The 22,157-nt window shown below is 57.2% G+C and overlaps 1 protein-coding gene across 1 annotated transcript; it reads right to left on the bottom strand.

Annotated features, from left to right (window-relative positions):
* CAPN12 (calpain 12) lies at positions 1-21,169 on the bottom strand. The gene is made up of 21 exons (XM_065420778.1): positions 20,942-21,169; positions 18,996-19,065; positions 18,141-18,262; positions 16,647-16,780; positions 16,099-16,267; positions 14,877-14,960; positions 13,963-14,048; positions 13,105-13,179; positions 12,228-12,394; positions 11,518-11,696; positions 10,559-10,570; positions 9,879-10,087; positions 8,670-8,712; positions 7,496-7,549; positions 6,424-6,481; positions 5,397-5,461; positions 4,402-4,470; positions 3,763-3,841; positions 1,987-2,103; positions 877-935; positions 1-27 (listed from the first exon to the last, which is right to left on the bottom strand). The coding sequence occupies exons 1-21, from the start codon at positions 21,167-21,169 to the stop codon at positions 1-3; spliced, it is 2,106 nt and encodes a 701-aa protein (XP_065276850.1).
* Between the last annotated feature and the right edge of the window lie 988 nt (positions 21,170-22,157).

Here is a 22,157-nt window from a genome sequence, read left to right as displayed (position 1 = left end):
TTAGGTGAGGGTAGCAAGCTCCAACCACTGAAAGGCAGAAACAAAACCGAACCGTTTAGCAGGCAACCCAAGTCTTTGTGTATCTTCGATGCTGTGTGTCAAGATAAGTGCTGCAAACCAGAACCCCCGTTGGAAGCTGCTTTAGGAAAGATGGTTGCGTGGGTCGTAGGAAAGAAAAAAGCAAGGGGTGGGGCAATATTTCACTAGCATTTTTTATACTCTGGGATGGGTCAGGAAGCAACTCTGGGGTGGAATAGCCAGGAGATAGGCAAGACTGAGGGACGTCGGCAGAGGTGGTGGGTGGAGACAGGAGTGTGTAGCAGGGTTGGGCGGCTGATCAGGATAAGCACAACTGTGGGGAAGGAGCCCGGAATGGGACGAGAAGGGGAGAGGGGTTGTGGTTTGGGATTGCGGGTGGACTCGGGCTGAGATCGCGGTGGGGGCACTCTACTAGTAGGTGGGGGGCCACCTGGTCAGGATTGAGGTGCAGCGGCGAAGCGGTTGGAGACCCAGGAGTAGCGTGGCACTTTGCAGAGCGGAGTGGGAGAAGTTTGTCCTGCTGCACTTTACTTGGCTCAAACCAGCCCTTCTTCCTTCCACTGCGAAACAGGTGCGCCCAATGCCTTCTCTTGAAGGCCAAGACAAGGGGGGTGATTACGAGGATGATTTGGTGCATGCCCAGACCCAGCAGTGGGGCATGAGGTGGTGCCGCACAATAGGGCAGGGCAGCCTGAACACTGAAGCTCATGAGCATGAGCTTCAGGCTTACTAACTGCTGCCGCAAAAACACTAGGGGTCTCGGCTCAGCTAGCGCCCAGCGTTGGGGCAATGATCAGCGGCCGCTATGAGCGAGGGGCAGTAACCCGTGCTGCTCACCTCCTTCTGCGTCATGGTGATCATCCCAGCACCAGCTTTGTCGTACTCTTGGCACTGCCCTGCCACAACAGAAAGAAAGCGAGACTTAGCAGGCAGCTGTTGACCACATAACGCTCCTCCTCCTCTCCCCCCCCCCCCCCCGCCGTGCCTGCGCGCACACAATAGGATACTCTTCTGCCCTGGCACGTGCACACTCACTTGCACCAGTGCAAGGTTGGTGTCAAGTGCTGCCATTTGGAATTGGTAGTGCTTGGCGTGGTCGCTTTGCACAGGTGTGAACGGCTGCATGGTGAGCACAGATTGGAGACGCCGACCCAGGGAACATCAGTCGCTGTCGCACACAGGAGCCTGAAGTTCAGCCCTTACATCCCAATTTGCATCACTGACTCCACGGTGTTGAAATTCAGCAATCCCAACATGCCCGAGAGTTGACATCACGTGCCCACAACATTCAAGCAAGTGGAGCGTTCTGAGCCATTGTTCCAGTTTAGGTCGGTTTCCAAAGCCATGTGGCCCGCCACACAGATTGCTTTTAAATCCTCCTCTTAACTGAGCGGCTGGAGTTACCCACAGATTAATACATGGAGCGAAAGCTCAGCTAGTGCTGTAACCTCACGCCCTGCTCTGACAGTGTCTCCCCTCTACTGCCCGTTCTCGTGCTGGCTTCCCGTCTCTTGCTACAAGACACACCCCGGTTCAGTAAGAAACTGGGCTCGCTATCGGGCTGAGATCTCCGGCCTGTGCTGAACAGGACGGACAGACTGGGATGGTCAGAACATCTCTGGCCTTAACATCTCTGAATCTCCTGCACGGGATTCAAACCTCTCCTCCTCACCTTCAGCCCCCTTTACAATTCTCCATCTCTTCTCCTATTCCTCCCTTCCCCCAGCTCGCACCCGGGTTGCCACCGGGTCATGTTGCAAGGGGTTTATTTCTCCCGGCTCGTTCTGAGGAGACAGACTGGCTGAAGTGGAAAGGTGGGGAGAAGAGGGGTTACGAATGGTTGCTGACACTGGGGTGTTCTTCGCATGTGATTTGTGCACGTGGCTCTGCACAGCCACTGACGGTGGAGCTGCTAATCATGTTAGCCTAGCGGGAGACAGCGCTTACTGAAGATGGCTTCCAGCTGCACCATGCAGGACAGGAAGCTGTCGAAGTCGATCATCAGGTAGTGGTCACGGTATTTGCTTGTGATGGTCTCCCTCAGCTGCTGGTTCAAGTGGAAACCTGCGTGCAAAGGGCGAAAAGGACAACGAAGGCCTGAGATTCACACAGTGTTCGGACTTTCACTGGGGCTTGTTGTGCAGTTGTTGCAGCTCGTACCCAGGCTGATTTTGTCTTCTCCAGTTTAATACACCTCAATATCAACAGACACCTTCTCGAAGCTGGGGGCACTTAATGGATGTCTCCTGTCCTGGAAGGCTGTATGGTCTAGGGGTTAAAGCACAGGCGTGGGGACTCGAGAGCGCTGCCACCTTTGCACAGAGAGGCAAAGAGGCAGCGAGATTAAGAGAATCCCTATTTAATTACTCTCAACGGCTTTGAGCTCTTGAATGGAAGGGGAAAGCATTGTGCCCATGACCTGGCCCTGGGTCAATTCCTGGGGCTAATGTTTAGCGCTCTTGGTGTCAGAGCTTTTTCCTGCTTGTATTGCAGTAACACCAACTCAGATGAGGGCCCCGCTGTGCCAGGCGCTGTACGAACACCCCTGGCAGGAGCTTAAAGAGAGGAAAGGATAGGGTGGGGAGGGATAGCTCCGTGGTTTGAGCATTGGTCTGCCAAACCCAAGGTTGTGAGCTCAATCCTTGAGGGGGCCATTTAGGGATCTGGGTCAAAAATCTGTCTGGGGATTCGTCCTGCTTTGAGCAGGGGGTTGGACTAGATGACCTTCTGAGATCCCTTCCAACCCTGATATTCTATGAAAAGGGGGAGGGGAACAGAGGCATAGGAAGGTGACTTGCCCAGTCACCCAACAGGTCCATGGCCATGCTCAGAGTCTGGACTCATGGTCCTAGTTTAAAAACACCGGGCATGTTTAGTCTTGAGAAAAGATGACTGAGGGGGAACCTGAGACTAGCCAGGAAGGGCTGTTATAAAGAGGATGGGGATCAGTTGTTCTCAGTGTCCAATGAAGGTAGGACAAGAAGTAATGGGCTTAATCTGCAGCAAGGGAGATTTAGGTTGGATAGAAGTAGAAACTTTCTAACCCTAAGGGGAGTAAACAGCCTAAGGGACAGGCTTCCAAGGGAGGTTGTGGGATCCCCGTCACTGGATTGGACAGACCCCTGTCAGGGCTGGTCTAGGGTTACATGGCCCAGCCTCAGTGGAGGGGCTGGTGTTGATGACTGCTTGAGGTCCCGTCCAGCCCGATGTTTCTCTGATTTGAGGATTGCTGACTCTATTGCACAGCGGGTCAGGCAAGCACCCCACATTTTCCTCCCTGTCCCCAGTAGCTGGGATTTCCTGAGCTTGAGAAATGGCAGCAACGCTTTAGAAATCGGTGGCAGCATTTCCAAGGTGCTGGGTGGGGGAGGTGGGGGACACCTCCAGGTCTTTTTACCAGAGGGTTAAACCCCATTTCTGCACTCGGATGTGCAGTACAAACACAACCCACCCATAGGGTGGCTCTCTGACTGAATGCCTTGTCTCTATCCTCACGCACATCTGAGCAGAGTTCCACAGAGGGGGCCCCCCCTTGATCCCTCTGCAGCAGTGTCCCCCGCACCTGGCCAGCTGCTGTTTCCCCTTTGACCCCTCCACACCTTTGAGGCTTCACCCTTTTGGCAGGCATGGCCAATGCTGTTCCTGCGTCCCACCAAAGGTCACATAGCCGCAACCGTTTCTTTGTCGCTCTCCTTTACCTCCTAACACCACCACCCTCCTTACCCGCTGCATCCAGCGCCAGCTGCATTTCGTGGATGTTCATCGTCCCTGAGCGGTCCACATCATACTCGACAAAGACAGCCTGTCAAATGGGAGCAGGAGAGTCAGGATCCGAGAGAGTATACGGGCTTAAAACCTCACCCAGCCATCCCTGAGCCAGAGGCCAGCGCCAAGAGGAATCGAATTCAGGGTTTTACAATGCGATCAGTGCACATGCAGCCCCCTGGTCAGTACGTTTTGTGGGTCTCTGACCCCGATCAGTGCTGGGAAGCTGCAGCTCTCCCTGACTTGGCTGAAAGTTGTGACTCCTTGGCAGCTCTGAAGATCAAGCCCAGTGCCGGAGGCAATACCTCTGTCCATCTCGGGAAAGGGTGAGCGCAGAGGCCCAGTGAGGATTTAGGTGTGAGATAACTATTTCATTCCTGATTTAAAAACGGGGAGCGGTGCCTTATTTTGGTGACTCACAGGGGCAGAGCTTGGAAGAGCACCAATCTTCCCCTATCCACTGGAGCCCGTTTCCTGGGCAGCCTACAGAAATGGGGATTGTTTGCTTCTCCAGAAGGGCAGCATGGCTAATAACCCAGCCGCTGCATCACTCGGGGGGTGGGACTCGAACCCGTGACTTTCTGCCACCGTGCCTACCTTCCATTCTTGAATCTTGCTCCACAGGTGCTTGAGCTCTGGCAGCGTCAGTTTGCCAGTCTTGCTGTGCTGATGCTGCTCAGTGAAGGGAAAACACCAGCCCTGCGCAGGGAGGAGACGCGCGGCTCGCCAATTCCTGCTTCATACCCGGCTGGCTTTTGTAGCAAAGGGGATCCTGTCTCAACTTCCCCTGTTCTCCCACCACCATTCCCTGTTCAGCGTGGTGTCTGCGGGCTGCTCCCAGAACGGGGAGCCCTATTCGGGGATTCATCGCAACGAGGCGGACGTGGCTCTTTGGACAGCGGTGTATGCTTTGACTGTGGGTAACCCACCCTAGTCTACATACGTGGTTATCAGGCTCCTACAGCTCACACCTGTGGGATGTAAGCCCTGCATCTCAATGGGAATTAGGTGCCTTAATACCTCTGAGGAGCTGGGACAAACTTCTTTAGCTCACCCGCTGGTAGGCACGTGCTTCTAGGTCCAGGGTTCAAACCCCACTGACCCAAGTGGGTGGGATTAGCCCTTTGAGCTCATTGATGGGGTTTCCCAGGGGGAGGGTCGGCGATCCAAAGTCCTAAGATCCCTTCATCGTAGAAGAGCTGGACCCCAGAGGCACTGCCCCTTCCTTAGTCATGCAAACAGCTCCCTCCTCCCCCAGCGAGGTCCTGTTCCCAGGCAGCTCTGGAGCTCAGCTCAGGCGAACCCTACCCATAGAGCAAATTGCCGGAAACCAGCGATCCAGCTACTCCGGTTTCCCATCTCCAACTGTGGCTGGTGCCAGAGGACAGGGGAAGAGCCGCACAATAGGCAGATACGGGACAATCTGCCCCGTTGCCAGCAAGGGAAGATGGAGGCTGAGCATTGCTATCCCAGTTACAGGTGAGTTCCCTCATGCCAAGGCCCCGTCGTGGGGTTACCCTGTCCTGGGCAGTATGACGCCATGTGTTTTTTTCTTAACATCTCCCACCCTAGTTTTCTTCTCCAAAGGATACATCAAAGTGCTGGATGATCTTCTGGCAGCGCTCCAGGCCAAACCCATCTGTCTTCATTTGACTCTCTGCAAGGTAAGAATGTGGCAGTGTTAGATAAAGGCGTATCTCATGAGCCTGAGTGTGGGCAAGACGGGGTTTGGCCCATCATCTTTGCCGGGCCTGCAGTTGTCAAGAGGTGCCGAAGCAGCCTGAAGTGTTTGCCATGCTCCTGGAGGGGAGGGGAGTCTAGTGGTGGGAACAGGGGAGGCTGGGAGTTAGGATGGCTGGGTTCTGTCCTTGGCTCTGGGAAGGAAGTGGATTCCACGGGGGGTTGGGAGTCAGGAGGGGATTAAGTTCTACTGGTTGATAATGGAATTGGGGGTCAGGACTTCTGGGTTCTATTCGCAGCTCTTCCAGTAGAGGACAGGAAGTGTTGTCCAGCAGGCGGCCGAGGCCGGGGGGTCAAGACTGCTGGATTCCATTTCTGCTGCTGGGAGGGAATGTCACCTAATGGTTAGAGAGAGAGGCCTGGGAGTCACCACTGCTGAGTGATATTCTTAGCTCATGGTGGTTGGGGGGGGGGAGAGTGTGTTGTGTTGTCCAGTGGTTAGAGCAGGGGACTGGGAACCAGGACGCCTGGCTTCTCTTCCTGCCTCTGCCGCAGACTGCCTGTGCAACCTTGGGCATGTCACTTCCCCTCTTCTGTGCCTCAGTTTCCCCATCCCTCAAAGGAGGAGAACTGTACTGCCCTACCTTGCAAGGGGGAAAGTCCAAGTGTTCCACCTGCAGAGACACCTGCTGGACAGGTCCAGTCTGAACTGGTCAAACATTGGCTCCCGTGGTGCTGAACGGATTTATTTCCATTGCGACCAGACCCTTTCCCGTCTTGAGAGGGAGAACGCCTGGGGCAGGCCAACTTCCCCCCCTCTACTCTGAGTCCATTGGAGTCGGGGCTGATTTGGGATTAAAGCTCCTCTCTGGGATAGCAGAGCTAAGGAGTGCAGCGCTGGCCAGGGAAGGGTAGAGGTGATTGCGCAGGGGTACTCACGCTTTGCCGTGACCTTGTTCAGGATATCCTGCAGTTTGGCAGCGTCGATCTGCTTGTCCTGCCAACCAAGCAATGCGAGCGGGTTGAAATGGGGTTTCCCAGGGGCAGGATGGATGCTCCAGGGGTTAGCAAGCTAGTCTGGTACGGGGTTCAATTCCTTGCTTTGCCACAGACGCCCTGTGTCAACCTGGGCAAGTCACTTAGCTTTTCTGTGCCTCGGTTTCCCCACTGTGCAATAGGGATAATCACACTTCCCTACCTTGCAGGGGGTGGTAGGAGGATGAGAACATCAGAGCTGCCACACTGGGTCAGACTAGGGTCTATCTTGCCCAGTATCCTGTCTCTGACAGTGGCCCATACCAGAGCTTATGAGGAAGTGTACAGAACTGGGCAATCATGGAATGATCCACCTCTGGCTTCCGGCAGTCAGAGGTTTCGGGTTGCCCCAAGCATGGGGTTGTGTCCCTGACCATCTTGGCTAATAGCCATTGGTTGATCTGTTCTCCATGAACTCATCCAGTTCTTTTTTGAACCCCGTTATACTTTTGGCCATCACAACATCCCCTGGCAATGAGTTCCACAGGTTAATTGTGCATTGCATGAAAAAGTACTTCCTCTTGTTTGTGTGAAACCTGCTGCCTGTTCATTTCACTGGGTGACCCCTGGTTTTTGTATTATGGGAAAGGGTAAACAACACTTCTCTGTTCACTGCTTCCACACCGGTCATGATTGTCTAGACCTCTGTCATATCCCCCCCCCCCCACCCCACCCCACCCCTTAGCTGTTTCTCTTCTAAGCTGAACAACCCTAATCTACATGAAAGAGGATGGGGTGCTCAGGTACTGTGTTAATGGGGGGCTGACAGATACCATTGGACTGCTTGAGAACATTGGGAATAGCCAGTTGCCTTTTCCATCCTTGCAACCCCTGTGTCACTTCAGTTGGTCTGAGGTCAGAACTTGGCCCCAAGAGCAAATCAAAGCGTTCGTGGGAAATCCAGAGCCCGGCTCTGTAGAAAAAGACCCCGATAACCCGTCCCAGTCAAACCCGGGATCCTCCCCACCCCACTCACCGGTCCTGCAAGCCTCAGGAAGGTTTGCTCAAATTCCTTCTCGTCGGGGATTCTCTGGGGAAAGAGGGTCACATTTTCAGGCCAGCTGCCTGTGGCATTTTGCCTAAAATATTTTCACCTGTGAAGAAACTCGGTGGAATCTTCGCCTGCACTGCAAGAGGCTCTGCTCAGGGTGCTGCTAGTGGGGGCCAGGGAATGAGGGATCATTGGGGTGAGACCTGGTAGGAAAGCTACCGCAGCGTGAAATGCTGAGGAAAAACCATGCCCCAAATTTTCCATTTAGTTTCGGATGGTTCCTAGGTTTTTAGGCCCTCCGAGGGAAAATACCAGGGCTGTTTTTCCTCCTTTGCATTTCTAACCTGCTGCAGATGGGGGGCAAAGGGGTTGTCAGTGCACAAATCCGCACTCATTTCCTTACAGCCACTTGGGACTTATTGACACATGAACTGGAACCAGATCCCTTGTAATCCACAACGCTGGTTAGTTTGGGGCCCATCTGTGCGTGGTCATTTTGGTTGAAGAGCACTGTAGGCTGCTGCCTTGTCCCCCTAGCTTAGAAGAAAATCAACACCACACCCAGAGTCTCGGTGCACCGACACCTTCAGCAAACCCCAAGAGAGGACAGTTCAGCATAAATCCAACCACTAACTTCCCGTGAACCAGGGTCTCCATTGCCAGCGCTTCCCTGCTCCTGCAACTCTTCCCCAGTCCTTGCTGAGGCCTGATACCCCCCTTTGCCAGGCCCAAACCCCTGTTCTTAAAGGGGTGCTGCTTCAGAACAGGACTGGCCAGCCCCAGCTCTTTGGCCCTTAGCCGTATGTCTACACTGCCTCACCGTGTCTCAGAGCCAAGATCAGTTGACTCAGGCTCGGACTGCAGGGCTAAAAATTAGTGTAGACGTTCAGGCTCGGGATGGAGCCCAGGCTCTGGGACCCTCCCACTTCACAGGGTCTCAGGGGCTGGACGCCAGCCTGCGCCCGAACATCTACACTGCGATCGTTAGCCCCACGGCCTACGTCAGCTTCCTGGCTAGATGTGTTTCACCAGCGGGTGGACTTAGCCCTGCGTTGGGGACGGTGTCGAAAATTCCTGGGAAGCGCATTGAGATGCTGGGTGGAACGTGCTTCACCGGTAAGCCTGACTGTTCAGAGTAAATTAGCCGAGACGCCGTTACCTGAAGGGGTCTCATGTCTGCTCTGATTTCATCATCGATTTCCCTGGAAGACACAAGAATATTGCACAATAGCTTGTTAAGATGGGCACTACATATCTGTCTATCTGAGGTACTTCGATGGCCTTCTGTTACTGGAGAACTGAACGCCTCACCCTCTTCAGTGTAGTTATCCTCATCCACCTGGGAGGTCGGGAGATGCCTTTCTCCCCATTGCACAGACGGGGGAAGTGAGGCTGTGAATGACTTGCCCATGGTACAGAGGAAGACTTTGGCCGCCCCGGGAACTGAGTCTCCTTATCCTTCCTCCCAGTATTGGGTTGTTTTCTTTGCCCTTTTCTTTCTCTCTCGAGCATCTTCCTTTTGTTTAGCCATTTAGAGTCAGCGTTCCAGCCCTCTCTGGGAGAGCACTTAGACATCCTTAAAGTTAAGCATGTGCTTTGCAAAACAGGGATGGATCTAAGCACATGCTTAAAATGCATTGCAGAACTGGGGCCTTAAACTGTGCCATGCCGCTTACTGCTGCCATCGCACTGCTGCCCGATAGAGGGCGCTATCCCACCGGACCACACCCACACCCTGTTTGATCCTTTTCCCAGCTCCAGTGTTAGGAGACTGCTCTGCAGCGGCAGGGCTTGAAAGAATCACCATGCAGCAGATGGGAAATGCATGCAGCGCCTCGAGGTACCAGGCTGCTGTATAACATGGACTAGACATCACGCACACCCTCTGGTGAGCTAGGTATTTAACTTCATTGTAGGGTTGGGGAAACTGAGGCACAGAGCAGGGCCACAACTTGCCCAAGGTCACACTGGGAGATGGGGGAAGAATTTGGAAAAGAATCCCGGTCTCTTGAATCCCCCAGACCCACGTGCTCTGACCACTAGCTAATATTCCCTTGGAGATCCAGGAAAAGAACCCAGGAGTCCTGACTCCCAGCCTAACCATTAGCCCCTATTCCCTTCCCAGAGCTGGGAATGGAACCCAGGAGTCATAAGCCCCCATCTTTAACCTAACCGCTCCCCCACACATCTGGGGCAGGGCGCCCGCAGTCCTGACTCCCACTCCCTTGCTTTAACCCCTCAGCCATGCTGTCGATGGGTGTCAAAGTGCAACACACTATTAAACTGGATGCACCAACCCTGCACCGTGCAAACCCCTGTTCACGGTTCTCTTTGCAAGGCCCGCGGGTTTCAGGAAGCTGGGACTCACAGGGACTTGTTTGCCTTCTCCGTGAAGATGCGCAGGGTGAAGCTGGACTCCTCCATCGGGTAGCCAGTGCTGGGGATGATGAGATAATCGCCCGGCGGCAGCCTGTAGCGGCCGGAGACATCCCTCATGGGCACGTGCGCGGTCCAATATACGGCACGGAGAGACGGGAGCAGCACCCTCCTCTGGGACACGTTCTTCAGTTCCAGGTACTGCGTGCGGGGAGACGGGTCCGAAATCAGTGGGAGTCGGGTGCTGAAATAACTTGGAGGGTCTGGGCCAGTCAGTCTGGACCCTGGTCCGTGACATGGGATTGTAGTCAGTTGGTGCAGAGGTACTGGGTTTGCTTGCCTCCTAGCCAGTGCAAACCAGCTGAGTTCCATGGAAGCCAATGGAGTGACACCAGTTTACACCGGCTGGCGATCTGGCCCCATTGACACCAAAGGAACGACACCAATTTATACCACCCGGGGATCTGGCCCTGTGCACTTCTTTTAGATCCCAGTCATGGATCTTTCCTGCAGTTCCCAACATGGCCCAAGCTCCTCTCTGCACCATCCCCACCGGCATCCCCATGTTTTAACCACTGCGAATCAGCCGTCCGGCCGCAAGCTGGGATGGAAGTCCGGTCCACGGACTGAGAGCCAGGGCTGAGGGAAATCACAACCTCTCTCGCTAGTTACCTCCTTGGGCATCTGCAAGAGAAAAACAGAGCAGAGGGGGAATGAGAGCGACTGAGCAAGAACCCTGGTGGTCTCTGTGGTCATCCCCTCCCTCCCCTGGGCTCTTCTGCCCTCTCCGCTGGGACACAGGGCAGTCTCTGACGAGGGGCTGCTCACACCGCGTCCCCACAGCGTCACTCACGAGGAGCGTTGGGTATCGGGGTCCCCAGCGGGACGCAGAACCTGCTCCGTTCCCGGTCTCCAGAGCTGATTGGAGCAGGCAGCTCCCTTCCAGCCACACCCCAACCTGCCCCGGGTTTCTCAAGGAAGCGGTAAGAGGCTGCAGCAGCCTTGTGGTGAAGGCCGGAGACTGGGGATCAGTTCGCATCTCTCTGGGCCTCCCTTCCCCATCTGTCAAATGGGGGAGAATGCTCCTCCCTCTGCCTGTTCAGGGGCTGGGGGGCAGGGGCTGTCTCGCTCGACATCTGCGCAGCGTCTGGCGCAACATGCACCCCGATCTTGGTGGGGTTCCAGGCAGGGCCCAGCATGAGGGGGCCTTGACCTCAGTTGGGGCGTCTCACTCCTCTTTGACCTGTCCCCCTTCCCAGTACCCAAAATCCCCCTTGCTAATACCTCCTTCCTTGCCCCTGACCCCAGTCCCAGTGTTGACTCTTCTGGGGGGATTATTTGCCTCTGACGTTAAGGGGGCTAGGGTCTCACCCTTGGCTCTTACTGCAAACCCAAGCGCTGCGGGACAATTGCCCCGAGCCCCTTGACCAGGGGTGGGTAGCAGAGCAGCTGCCCCCGCTTGGGGCCATCACTCTCCGTGGGCAAGGACACCTCAGCAAGGAGCTAGCTGGAGGCCGCTGGGTGGACAGAGAAGGTTTGGTGTATTGGGCCAGTGAGCTCAGCGGGAGGTGCTCCGGCTTACCCCAGGGCGGGGAGGGGGAGCCCTTACACTTCTCGGGGTCAGCCCGTACCTTCAGGATCTCAAAGCCAATGGGCAGAAAGTCCTTTCCCCTCTTCCTGTCCTGGCGCCGGTCCTTCTGCATCAGGGAGACCAGCAGGGTGCAGCTGGGGTCCAGGCGCTGCTTCCGCAGGTCGGCCTCATCCGCCTCCAGCAGGCGGACGTGGTACTGGGGGTTCATCCAGAAGCCGTCTGCGGGGGTGAGGCCAGGCCAGTCTCAGCATCGTGGGGGTGGGGGGCGAGAGGGGGAGGCTCCACCCATAGGGCCATGTCGCCCTCCCCCTTTGTGCTTTTGAACTGGGGGGGGGGGGGTTGTTGGGGCCAAAGAACCTCCCCCACCCCCAGGAATGTCTGCAATTGCTTCAGCATGCAACAGCCCCCACTGCTGCTGCATCCGCTCCCCCAGCCCGTGGGGGGCTGTGGATCTGCCTAGTCATTGATCCCCCAACCCCATCCCAGGTTCTGCCCCTAAGGCCCTTGTGTGCACCAGCAGGCAGCCCCCCCATACGTCCTCCCCGGCGCCTGGATCTGCTGCTGCCCCTCAATCCCGACCCGCAGCCCCCTGCTGTCCCACCCCTGTCCTCCCCGGCCCCCAGATCTGCTGCTGCCCATCAATCCCGACCCGCAGCCCCCTGCTGTCCCAGCCCTCTCCTCCCCCGCCCCCGGATCTGCTGCTGCCCCTCAATCCCTGTCCCCACCCCTCCTTCGGGCAGAGCCCTTTACCTCGAAGGCCCGAGCTCCTGTACCCCCCGGCGGTATAGCCAGTGCTCCAGCGCCCCTGGAAGGAGTGAACGTTCCAGCCGACCCCCTTCTCCTCTTCCAGCAAGTCTGGAGTCAGGCTGCAGATCTCCAGGGCGTCAAAGTACCGCAGGAAGTCGTCCATTTGCATCCTGTGCGTTGAGACAGACGGAGAGAGCAGGGAGGTGCAGACACAGTCCAGTACTGATCCGTCAGGGAGCACCGGAGCCCCTCGCTCTGAGCAGGATCCTGCGGCCCAGCTCCCCAGCTGGCAGAAATCAGTTCACTGTCGACTCCAATGGAGCGGCACCAGTTCACACACCAACTGGGGATTGGGCCCCACCCTCTCCCCACACTTGTAGAGACTCCCAGGTGACCTAGCCTGTCTCTTTACCACATCACTGTTCAATAGCACATGGGGGGGAGTGGGTTGATTCCATCTAGCAGGTCAGGGCGCCGGAGCCCTGCCACTGACCTGCTGGGTGACCTTGTGCCAGGCGCGTCCCCTCCCCATGCCTCAGTTTCCCCTCCCAGCCTTTTTCCATTTGGACTGTAACTACTCTGAGGCAGCCCCTGGCACAAGGGGGGACCTGATCACGGTCGGGGTCCGTGCAGCACTTGGCACAACGGGGGCCCTGATGTCAGTCGGGGTCTGTGCAGCGTCTGGCACAACGGGGGCCCTGATCTCAGTCGGAGGCCTAGGCACTACCATAATACTACTGGTAGTAACAATAGTAATGCTAAACAGTGCCGCCTGTCATTGAACATACTTGACATGCCCTGTGCTGCCCTTTCCCACCCCTACCCAGTATCAGCTCCCCCAAATAGTCCCCTTTGTTGTGTGGGGGGCTGGATCTCTTACCAGAATTCCCCGTCTTCCCTTCTCACGTGTAGGCGCTTCTGGAGCCGGGGATCCAGCCCCGACCACAGCGAGGAGCTAAGCAGAGAGAAGGAGAAGGGTGCGGAGGTTAGATGTGCTACCCAGGACTCTGCCATCCAGAGTCTGGGCCATATAGACCCCGCACCTGCCCCCGAGTTACTGGCTCAGGTCCTTTAGCTCTGACAGCTCAGGCTTGTGCTTTGAAATGCAGAATCCCACTCCAGGCAAGTAGCTGTGACGGGGGAGTCACCAGGTTTCACACAGCATTACAAGTTCTTCGTGTGCGAGCAAGTGGTCAGTCTTTGAAGAAACCCTTGTCGTTAATTTCATTTCAGGGCCCTCTGGGGCAAGCAGCCGGGGAGTTTGCGCTCCGCCCTAATCTCCCTAACTCGAGTCAGTTCTTGGGGCTGGAGCCGGGATCTGCGTGGTGGGGCTGAGATCCCTGAACGAGGGGCTCACCTCAGTGCCGTGTGGGACCAGCCTTGCTCCAGGACTGGCGTGTCTAATGTCTTTAATAGTTGTACTGAGAACATTCCCTGATGCCACGTCCCTGATTTCTCTTCCAATGGGAAACTGACGCCCCGCACGCTGCTGCTGTTTGCAGAGGGGTGACAAGCTGGTGAGCACGGGAGCCTAAGCGAACAGAGCTGGGTCTGTTCGCTCAGGCTGGGAAAGCTTGTGTTTCATAGTGCAGAGATCCTGGGTGCAATCGCCGCTCACCCATAAAGCAACGCAGCCTGGGGGCGATGTACGTTGAAAGCACTTGTCAGAACACTGCCGGGTTCCTCATTGAAACTCTGCCCCTCAAATCCACCCCCCTCTTTTTCCCCCCACACTCACTGGTCGCTCCACCGGCCGTTCCACTCCACCTCTCCCCAGGGGTTCCTCAGCCGCAGTAGCTTTAGCTTCTTGCCCCTGTGATCCAGCTGTACAAAGGCACGTGCGGAAACGGGCTTGAATCGTGGCACGCGGTCGCCGTTCAGGAAGGTTGCTGGGACCCCACCCGGCCCATCACGCTGACCAATCATGGCTCATGGTTTCCTTGGGCCCTGTCTGTGTCTGCCTGTCGACTCTTGTGTTGTCTGTAACCCGTACCCCAGTCTGTCCTTCTGTTCTCTGTTTGTACAGCGCCTAGCGCTGTGGGGCTCTGGTCTGTGATAGGCTCCCAGGTGCTACAGTGATGTGGTAATTATCAAAGGATAGAGCTCCTCTGGCCTCGGTTTCCCCATTTGCGTAATGGGAATAATAACCCTTTCGTGGGCTATTTAGATCAGCACTGGGCAACTAGAAGGTAGCAGAGGGAGACAATATGGGGTGGGGGAAGGGGATTGAGTCCTGACAGCCTGTTGCGGGGGCGAGGGTGGGATGCCCTGACGGGGGGCATTAGCAAACCCACCCAGCAGCGGCAGGTCCTGTCCTGCAGGCTGGGCCCAGCTCCCCCTCCAGCCCGTTGGCTCTCACCACTGTCATGTGACCTGCAAATCCACATGCAGGCGGATATCTCCCCCTGGTGCCGCCTGATCGCCTGCCGCGGGCTGGGGGTGGCCGGCTCCCTGGTTTACACTGGATCCCCATTTGGAGCAGGGATTGTCTGTGCTGCGCCTGCCACGATGGGGCTCTGATCTCGCTGGGGGCCTCCTGCGATACACGTCACAGAGCTAACCCGGCTATGTGTCTGCCCCCAGAATCCCCGAGCCCCGCCCGGCGCTCTGCGCTCCCTCAGCCAGTGGAAGCAGGGGTAGCTACGGGCCCACCTTGTGAACAGCCGTTATGGAGTAGGCGTGTCCCTTCACCAGCCCCTCTGGCGTGTGTCCCTCCATGTCCTCTTGCCGGGTGACCTAGGGGAGAGGGAAGAAACACCCCCACAATCCGGCTTTGCCTACGCTACAGCAAGGCACCCTGCTAAAAGACCTGGGGTCCTCTTGCCATGCCTAGGGTGACCAGATGTCCCGATTTTATAGGGACAGTCCCGATTTTGGGTCTTTTTCTTATATAGGCTCCTATTACCCCTCACCCCCTGTCCTGATTTTTCACACTTGCTGTCTGGTCACCCTCGCCATGCCTGCTACGCCCACTCCCGCCCAGTGCCCCCGGTGTGTGCCAAACCGCAAGCAGCACGGGCTGGGGGGTAGGGCTGTGTGCTGGGATCCTCAGAGCGCAGGGTTACTCCCACCTCTGCTACTCAGCTGTGGGGGTGGGGTCATTCCCCCGCCTGCCCGTTGCCTTGTCTGTAGAACGCCAGCTCTTTGGACTCTGCATGTTACAGAACCTAGCACAATGGGGGGCCCTGATCTCGGCCGGGGTCTGGGCAGCGCCCGGCGCGACGGGGCCCTGATCTCGGCCGGGGTCTGGGCAGCGCCCGGCGCGACGGGGCCCTGATCTCGGTTGGGGTCTGGGCAGCGCCCAGCGCGACGGGGCCCTGATCTCGGCCGGGGTCTGGGCAGCGCCCAGCGCGACGGGGCCCTGATCTCAGTTGGGGTCTGGGCAGCGCCCAGCGCAACGGGGCCCTGATCTCGGCCGGGGTCTGGGCAGCGCCCAGCGCGACAGGGCCCTGATCTCGGTTGGGGTCTGGGCAGCGCCCGGCGCGACGGGGCCCTGATCTCGGTCGGGGTCTGGGCAGCGCCCGGCGTGATGGGGCCCTGATCTCGGCTGGGGTCTGGGCAGCGCCCGGCGTGATGGGGCCCTGATCTCGGCTGGGGTCTGGGCAGCGCCCGGCGCGACGGGGCCCTGATCTCGGTCGGGGTCTTTGTAGGTCTGGTAGCCAATATCGTAGCAGGTTCCTAAACAGCTGTGTGGCCCAGCCACCACTACAAGAAGCCAGGACCAGAGGGGAGAAGTGCAGCCCTCACACGTGCCAGGAGCTGGGACTCGCAGATTAAGATCCTAAGCTCCTGGGTTCAAGTTCTGCTCCTGTTGCTCCACCCAGGGGCTATTATTACATCAGCGGCTGAGAGGAGAGATTCTCCCCATGCTCACCTTGATGTGTGCCCCCATCAGAGACCTCTTTGTGAGGGCCGCGCGGATGACTTTGAAGAGCTCTGGATTGGGCATCTTGAGCTGGTAGGTTTCCCCGACCCCGCCCGTGAAGTCCACGAAGGCCTCGTTCATGTACCCGCCGTTCATGGCCTCATAAGAGCCATTGAGCCTGAAATGGGGCAGCAAGTGGGAAGGGGAAGGAGAAAGGGAGCACGCAGGATTGGGAGGCAGGACTCCTGGGTTCTGTGCCCAGCTACAGGAGGAAAGTGGGGTCTGGTGGATTAGAGTGCGGGGTTGGGACTCAGGACTCCTGGGGCCTATGCCAATGACTGTGTGGATTTGGACAGGCTCTGTGCCTCAGTTTCCCCCACTGTCAACTTGAGAGAATGACCCTTCCCCCTTTTCTCGGCTCTCTGAGTTCTCTGGTCAGCCAGTGTGACATCAGTGCCAAGGGTTGCTCTCTGTTATCCAGCAGCTACATTGCCCCATGGGAATGCAAGGTTGGGTGCAAAGTGACCCGGCTGTAGAACAGGGATCAGCCAACTCACTTGGCATAGGCTTTCTCCAGCAGGGGCATCCAGAATTCATCGCTCTGGCAGGAGCGCACGAAGACCAGTTTTCCGTTCTTCACCGGCAGCCGGTCGTCAACCACCACATCCACCCACTGCCCGTACTGCCAGAACTGGAGGGTAAGAACCCATTAGCACAGTGCATGCTGCTACCGGACCCATCAGGGCTAGACCCTGTCAGTCCAACCCAGGGGGCCCCCGCCCCTATGATCTGGAGAGCTGCCTTTCCATTCAACGGTGCCACTATGGTGCCTTATGGGAGTTGTAGTTCAGTCACCTTGTGTTCCCATTCTCCTCTGTGGGCCAATCCCTCTGGCTTGACTACATCTCCCATGATGCCCCATGGCCAGGGATGCCTATGGAACACACCCTCCAACAGGCAAGACAGTGATGCATCCTGGGAGATGTAGTCCAAACCCGGGAGCCCTGGCCATACTGGAGAACAGGCTCTTGAGACCCTGGAACTACAATTCCCACGAGGCACCATGGTGGCAATTTTTTTAAATCAAAATATTTCAGGTATTTGATGGAAAATTTTTGGCAAGGCCCTCAATCGGGGATCAGCCCCCACAGCAGCACCCTCATATTGGAACGTCTCCAGCACAGAGCGCTGCCGGGGTTAACGGTACCCACTGGTCAGTGCCATGAAGCTCAGAGCCAAATTCCCCGCGTGTCTGAGGCTGTTCAGAGCCGGGGTTTTGGCTTAGTCCAGATTGATGCTTTGGGTGAGGGGGAGGACGCCAGTTTGCTGGAACATCGCAGGTTTGTGAGCTTGACCTGAATGAACCTGCTTGCTGCTTAGGGGAGAATTGGAAACAATGGTGCGGGGGGGATGGAGACTAGGGGTTAGGAGAAGGTGAACAGCACATCCCGAGAGAGGGATTTCCATGAGAGCATAAGGAGTGACGTGGAGCAGAGCGTAAGAGGTGCGGAAAGCGGCCAGGGCTGAGCCGTGGGTGCCTCTCACTTCTGACAATTGGACCCTTCGTCCGTTCGGTCTTTCTGCATTGTGGACAGGGCCAGCTCCAGCTTTTTTGCCGCCCTGAGCGGCGAAGGAGAGAAAAAGGGGGGGGGGGGGAAAGCCGCGATCGGCAGCACTTTGGTGGCTGCTCTACCACCGCCGCTTCATTCTTCGGCGGCAATTCGGCGGCCGGTCCTTCCCTCTGAGAGGGACTGAGGGACCCGCCGCCGAAGATCCGGACATGCCGCCCCTTCCCACTGCTTCCTGCACTGGTGCCTGGAGCCGGCCCTGGTTGTGGATGGACAGCACCTGACGCATCGGCACCCTGGGGCCCCCGACGTGCCAACCCTGACGTAAAGACTCCCTTTCACTCCTAATGCACAGCCTAGGCTACCACCCTGCAACTGCCCGAGCCATCCCCCTCACCAGGTGGGGAAATGCCCCCTCTGCTACCGCCATCCGCCAGCTCCCCTGACCAGCCCCCTTTTGGTCCCGCAGGCTGGGCAACCCACCTGGAAATGGAAGATGCCAGCATAGTCCTCCCGTGCAAAGCTTTGCCCCCTGGGTACCACCCTCTGCATGAGCTGTGGGTAGAGGGTGAGAGACGCAGCTGCAGCCAGGAACCAGCAGTTGCCTGTTGGAGAGGTGAGTCGCTTTGAACAGTTCTGTTGCACGGGATCATTTGAACCCACGACCTTTGGCACTAACAGCTACAGTAAACCAGCTGCATTGGCTCAGAGACAGACTCACTGTCACCGCTCTGGGCAACTGTACCTGTATTCCCACTCTAGTCCAGCAAGGGCACCCGCTCTCCCCCTCCCGGCTCCCCAGCCGTCACCTCTCTTGGGGGGAGACCCATGTCTCTCTCCCGCCTGACCGCAGGGTCACAGCCCCTGTCTACACTGTGAATTCCCCAGCCGCACAGACTGCCTAGGAATCCCACGGAGCCTTGTTCAGTTCCCTGGAAGCTCTTAACACTTTCCAAGATTTGCAATGCATTAGTCTGTTGCAATAACACACAAACGTTCGCATTTCGAATACAATGAGCTCCTAAGATGCGTATGTTAAACCGTATTGAATGACGTTTAATTCAATGAGGTTTGTCCTGGCGATGGCAGGAAACTGCAGGGAAATTCTCTCTCATGCACATGTACCTCTGTACTTGGGTTAGCAGCGCTGCGTCCCCCGTGTGCCACTCCGGGCCAACAGTAAAGGCACCGCAGTTGTGAGGCTGCAGCTACTGCCCACGTGTGGCGTGAGGGCTCTGCCAGGGGGGCTAAGTTTGCAGCCCACCTCTTTGCGCATTGTCCAAGGTGGAAGATGAAACCACGCGCAGGGCGCTCAGAAGGGGAGGAGAAGGTGCTTACCCAGCTTGCCCTGTTTGACATCAGTCCGGCTCATGTCCTCGTCTATGAACTTTGGGGACCTGCAAATTTCCTGCAAAACAGAATAGAGACGGGAGCTTTCTGGTTTGAGGAGTAAAGTCCAGCATGGAAATTATACAGCAGGAGAGGAATGAATGGTTGATTCGTCATTTTTGATACCGCGATGGCAGGCGTCACCCGGTGGCGCTGTTACACATAGTCTTCCAAGTTCTGAGTGTGCAAGCAAGGTTTGAGTCTCATGCAGACATGCTGCGTAGCTGTTAGCTTGGGGTTACACAAGGGTTTTGCGGCGAGGCAACTTGGGGAGAGAGGGAGCTGGGAGAGTAGCCAGCTAGTTTGCTCTCTGCCTTTCGCACTATTGAGTGTCAGTTCCTGAGGCAGAGTTGCTCCATGAGCATTGGCGTTGGTCTCTGATTCCCAGGACAAGGTATCACCCTGCATGCTGTTTGACCATCTCATATCAAGACTGGGGCATGGATGTGAGTAAGGCAAGTTACACCTAGAATAGACACATGCTCCACATCAGTGATTTCTCCCTCAAGGGGAAGCCAAACTGCCGGGCTCCAGACACCTGCTGCCATTCAGCACCGGGGCAACACTGGTGTCAGCAGTGGGATACTAGTGCCAGAAGAAGGGGCAACACTACAGATGTTGTGTTCTCATCTGAAAGCTATTGATCCCTGTTCCTACCCCTCGTGCACAGTGCATTCTTCACTAGCAACCGTAGCCTCAGCAGCAAACGACCTGCCACTGTTGTGGGGGCATGGTAGAGATGAGGTGTGGGGGGGGGGCGTTAGGCCGGTCTCAGGACCTTTCATCCATTCCAGCTGATGGGAAATTTCCCATTTGCAGCTGAGCTTGCAAGATGTCCACCATCCCAGGCCAAATCGTTGCTAGCACACCTTGCGTGGAACCCAAGCCCTGGTTTGGACTCGAGTCAGCTCTGGAGTCCCTTTGACAATGGTGTGAGAGCTTGCCTCAAGCAGTCAGAGCTCCTGCAAGGTCATGATCAGCGCTCGCTGCGGGACACACCTGGATACAGCCTAACCTTTACCCGACTCCGGTGTCTGATTACTGAAACAAATCACTTGTCACTTGGCTAATCCTAAAGCAAACAACCAGAAGCGATACTGTGGTTACTCATTACACGATGTCCTAGAAGTCCATTTTGGAACTAGGGAAACTGAGGCCCAGAGAGATGCAGTAACTTGTCCAAGGTCACGCCGGGGGCGGTTAACCAGGATTTGAACCCTGAGTCTGTGTCCAGTGTCTTAACCACAAGGCCAGGCTTCCTCAGATTAGATGCAGGGACTCTCTCACTTTGTGAGTCTACACCTGGCACAACGGGGCCCCGATCTTGGTTGGGGTCTGGGCAGCGCCCGGCGCGACGGGGCCCCGATCTCGGCCGGGGTCTGGGCAGCGCCCGGCGCGACGGGGCCCCGATCTCGGCCGGGGTCTGGGCAGCGCCCGGCCCGACGGGGCCCCGATCTCGGCCGGGGTCTGGGCAGCGCCCGGCCCGACGGGGCCCCGATCTCGGCCGGGGTCTGGGCAGCGCCCGGCCCGACGGGGCCCCGATCTCGGCCGGGGTCTGGGCAGCGCCCGGCCCGACGGGGCCCCGATCTCGGCCGGGGTCTGGGCAGCGCCCGGCCCGACGGGGCCCCGATCTCGGCCGGGGTCTGGGCAGCGCCCGGCATGACAAGGGGCCCTGATCTCGGTCGGGGAGACTAGGTGCTAATAAGACCCACTCCACCTGGCTCCCTTTGCTTCCTGACCTCCCCACAGAGGCAGCAGCACGGCATCCTCCCGTCCTTGGGAGACTCGTGGGGATTCGCATCTTGCCTCTCCTCAGGGAGGGAGCCAGTGGCAGGAGGGACCCCCCAGCCCTGCCTGCAGGGAGCAGTAACTGGCTGTGAAAGCATCAGACCTACCTGTGGCCTCTTCCATTCCAGCCCCTTAATATTCTCAGACCCAAGTCCGAGTTGCCAGTATCCAAGTGAGCTGGGGACAGCGTCGAAGAATGGGTCGGTGAAGAGGCGGCGCTGCTGCAGGCATTGCCGCTTGAGCTCCTGGTACCCCTGCCCTGAGTGCGGGACGGCCTGGGCGGGCTCCGAGCTCGGGTCGCTGAGGAGACGGACAGTGATCCCGGGGGAAGCCATGCTGAGCTGCGCCAGCACCGCACTGCATCAGGCACCTGTGCCGTCGCACGGGTGTGTCCTAGTGAAACCCGAGGCCTGGGTCAATGTTTATCAGCCTTTGTCAACAACCGGGTTCTGCCCCACACAAAACAAAGCTGGAGGGAGCTGGTTATAGATCTGAGTCCCTGTGCAGTTTGGCTGCTGTTAACTCTTTGCGGGGCTGGGGGTTGGTCCCATCCTGCCCGGGCGAGATGGGCTGTCATGAGACCTCCCACATCCTATTTGACTGTTGATTTGGGTGTTGAGTGGTGGAGAGGAGGGAAGGATGGACTAGTGGTTACAGCAGTGGCGAGCAGAAGCGCAGGACTCCTGGGTTCCGTTGACACCTCTCCTCTCTGGACCTCACTTTCCCCATCCGCCGGCAACGTGCAAATGGGCCAAAGTGTTCAGAGCTGGTTGCCTAAAGTAAGGCTCTTTGGTTCGTAACTTGGCACTGCGCGGTGCCAGTGCCCACTGTTCTGTGGGAGCTGAGTGCCCCCAAATCCCAGTGAAATCAGTCCCACACCCAACCCAGAGCTAGGAATAGAACCCAGGAGTCCTGGCTCCCAACCCCCCTGCTCTAGCCACTAGACCCCACTCCCCTCCCAGAGCTAGGAATAGAACCCAGGAGTCCTGGCTCCCAACCCCCTGTTCTAGCCACTAGACCCCACTCCCTTCCCAGAGCAGGAAATAGAACCCAGGAGTCCTGGCTCCTAGCGCCCCCAACCTACTAGACATCATTCCCCTCTCAGACCCAGGCATAGAACCCAGGAGTCCTGGCCCTCAGCCCCACCCCCTCCAAAGCCCACTGAAGTAAATGAAAAGAGACACACCCTCACTCACTCTGTACGTTTTGGCCCAAGATATAAAAGGGTTAATTCCTTATCTGGGACACATCTGGTGAGATAGGTACCTTTGCTACTCTAGAGATCATAAACCAGTGTGTTATCAGGCCCGTGTGGAGGAGGAG

The sequence above is a fragment of the Emys orbicularis genome, chromosome 21 (genome assembly GCF_028017835.1).
Source record: "Emys orbicularis isolate rEmyOrb1 chromosome 21, rEmyOrb1.hap1, whole genome shotgun sequence".
In the NCBI taxonomy this organism is placed as follows: Eukaryota; Metazoa; Chordata; order Testudines; family Emydidae; genus Emys; species Emys orbicularis.
Note: the sequence above shows the minus strand (reverse complement) of the source record. Positions and strands in the feature narration are given on the sequence as shown.

Excerpts from the sequence above, each read along its gene's own strand:
- CAPN12 (XM_065420778.1), bottom strand. The coding sequence starts at position 21,169 with ATGGCTTCCCCCGGGATCACTGTCCGTCTCCTCAGCGACCCGAGCTCG. Across the intron at positions 14,961-16,098 it reads TGATGGGGGCACACATCAAG|GTCACCCGGCAAGAGGACAT; the intron begins GTGAGCATGGGG and ends CCTCTCCCCTAG. Across the intron at positions 2,104-3,762 it reads GCTGGCGCTGGATGCAGCGG|GTTTCCACTTGAACCAGCAG; the intron begins GTAAGGAGGGTG and ends CTTTGCACGCAG.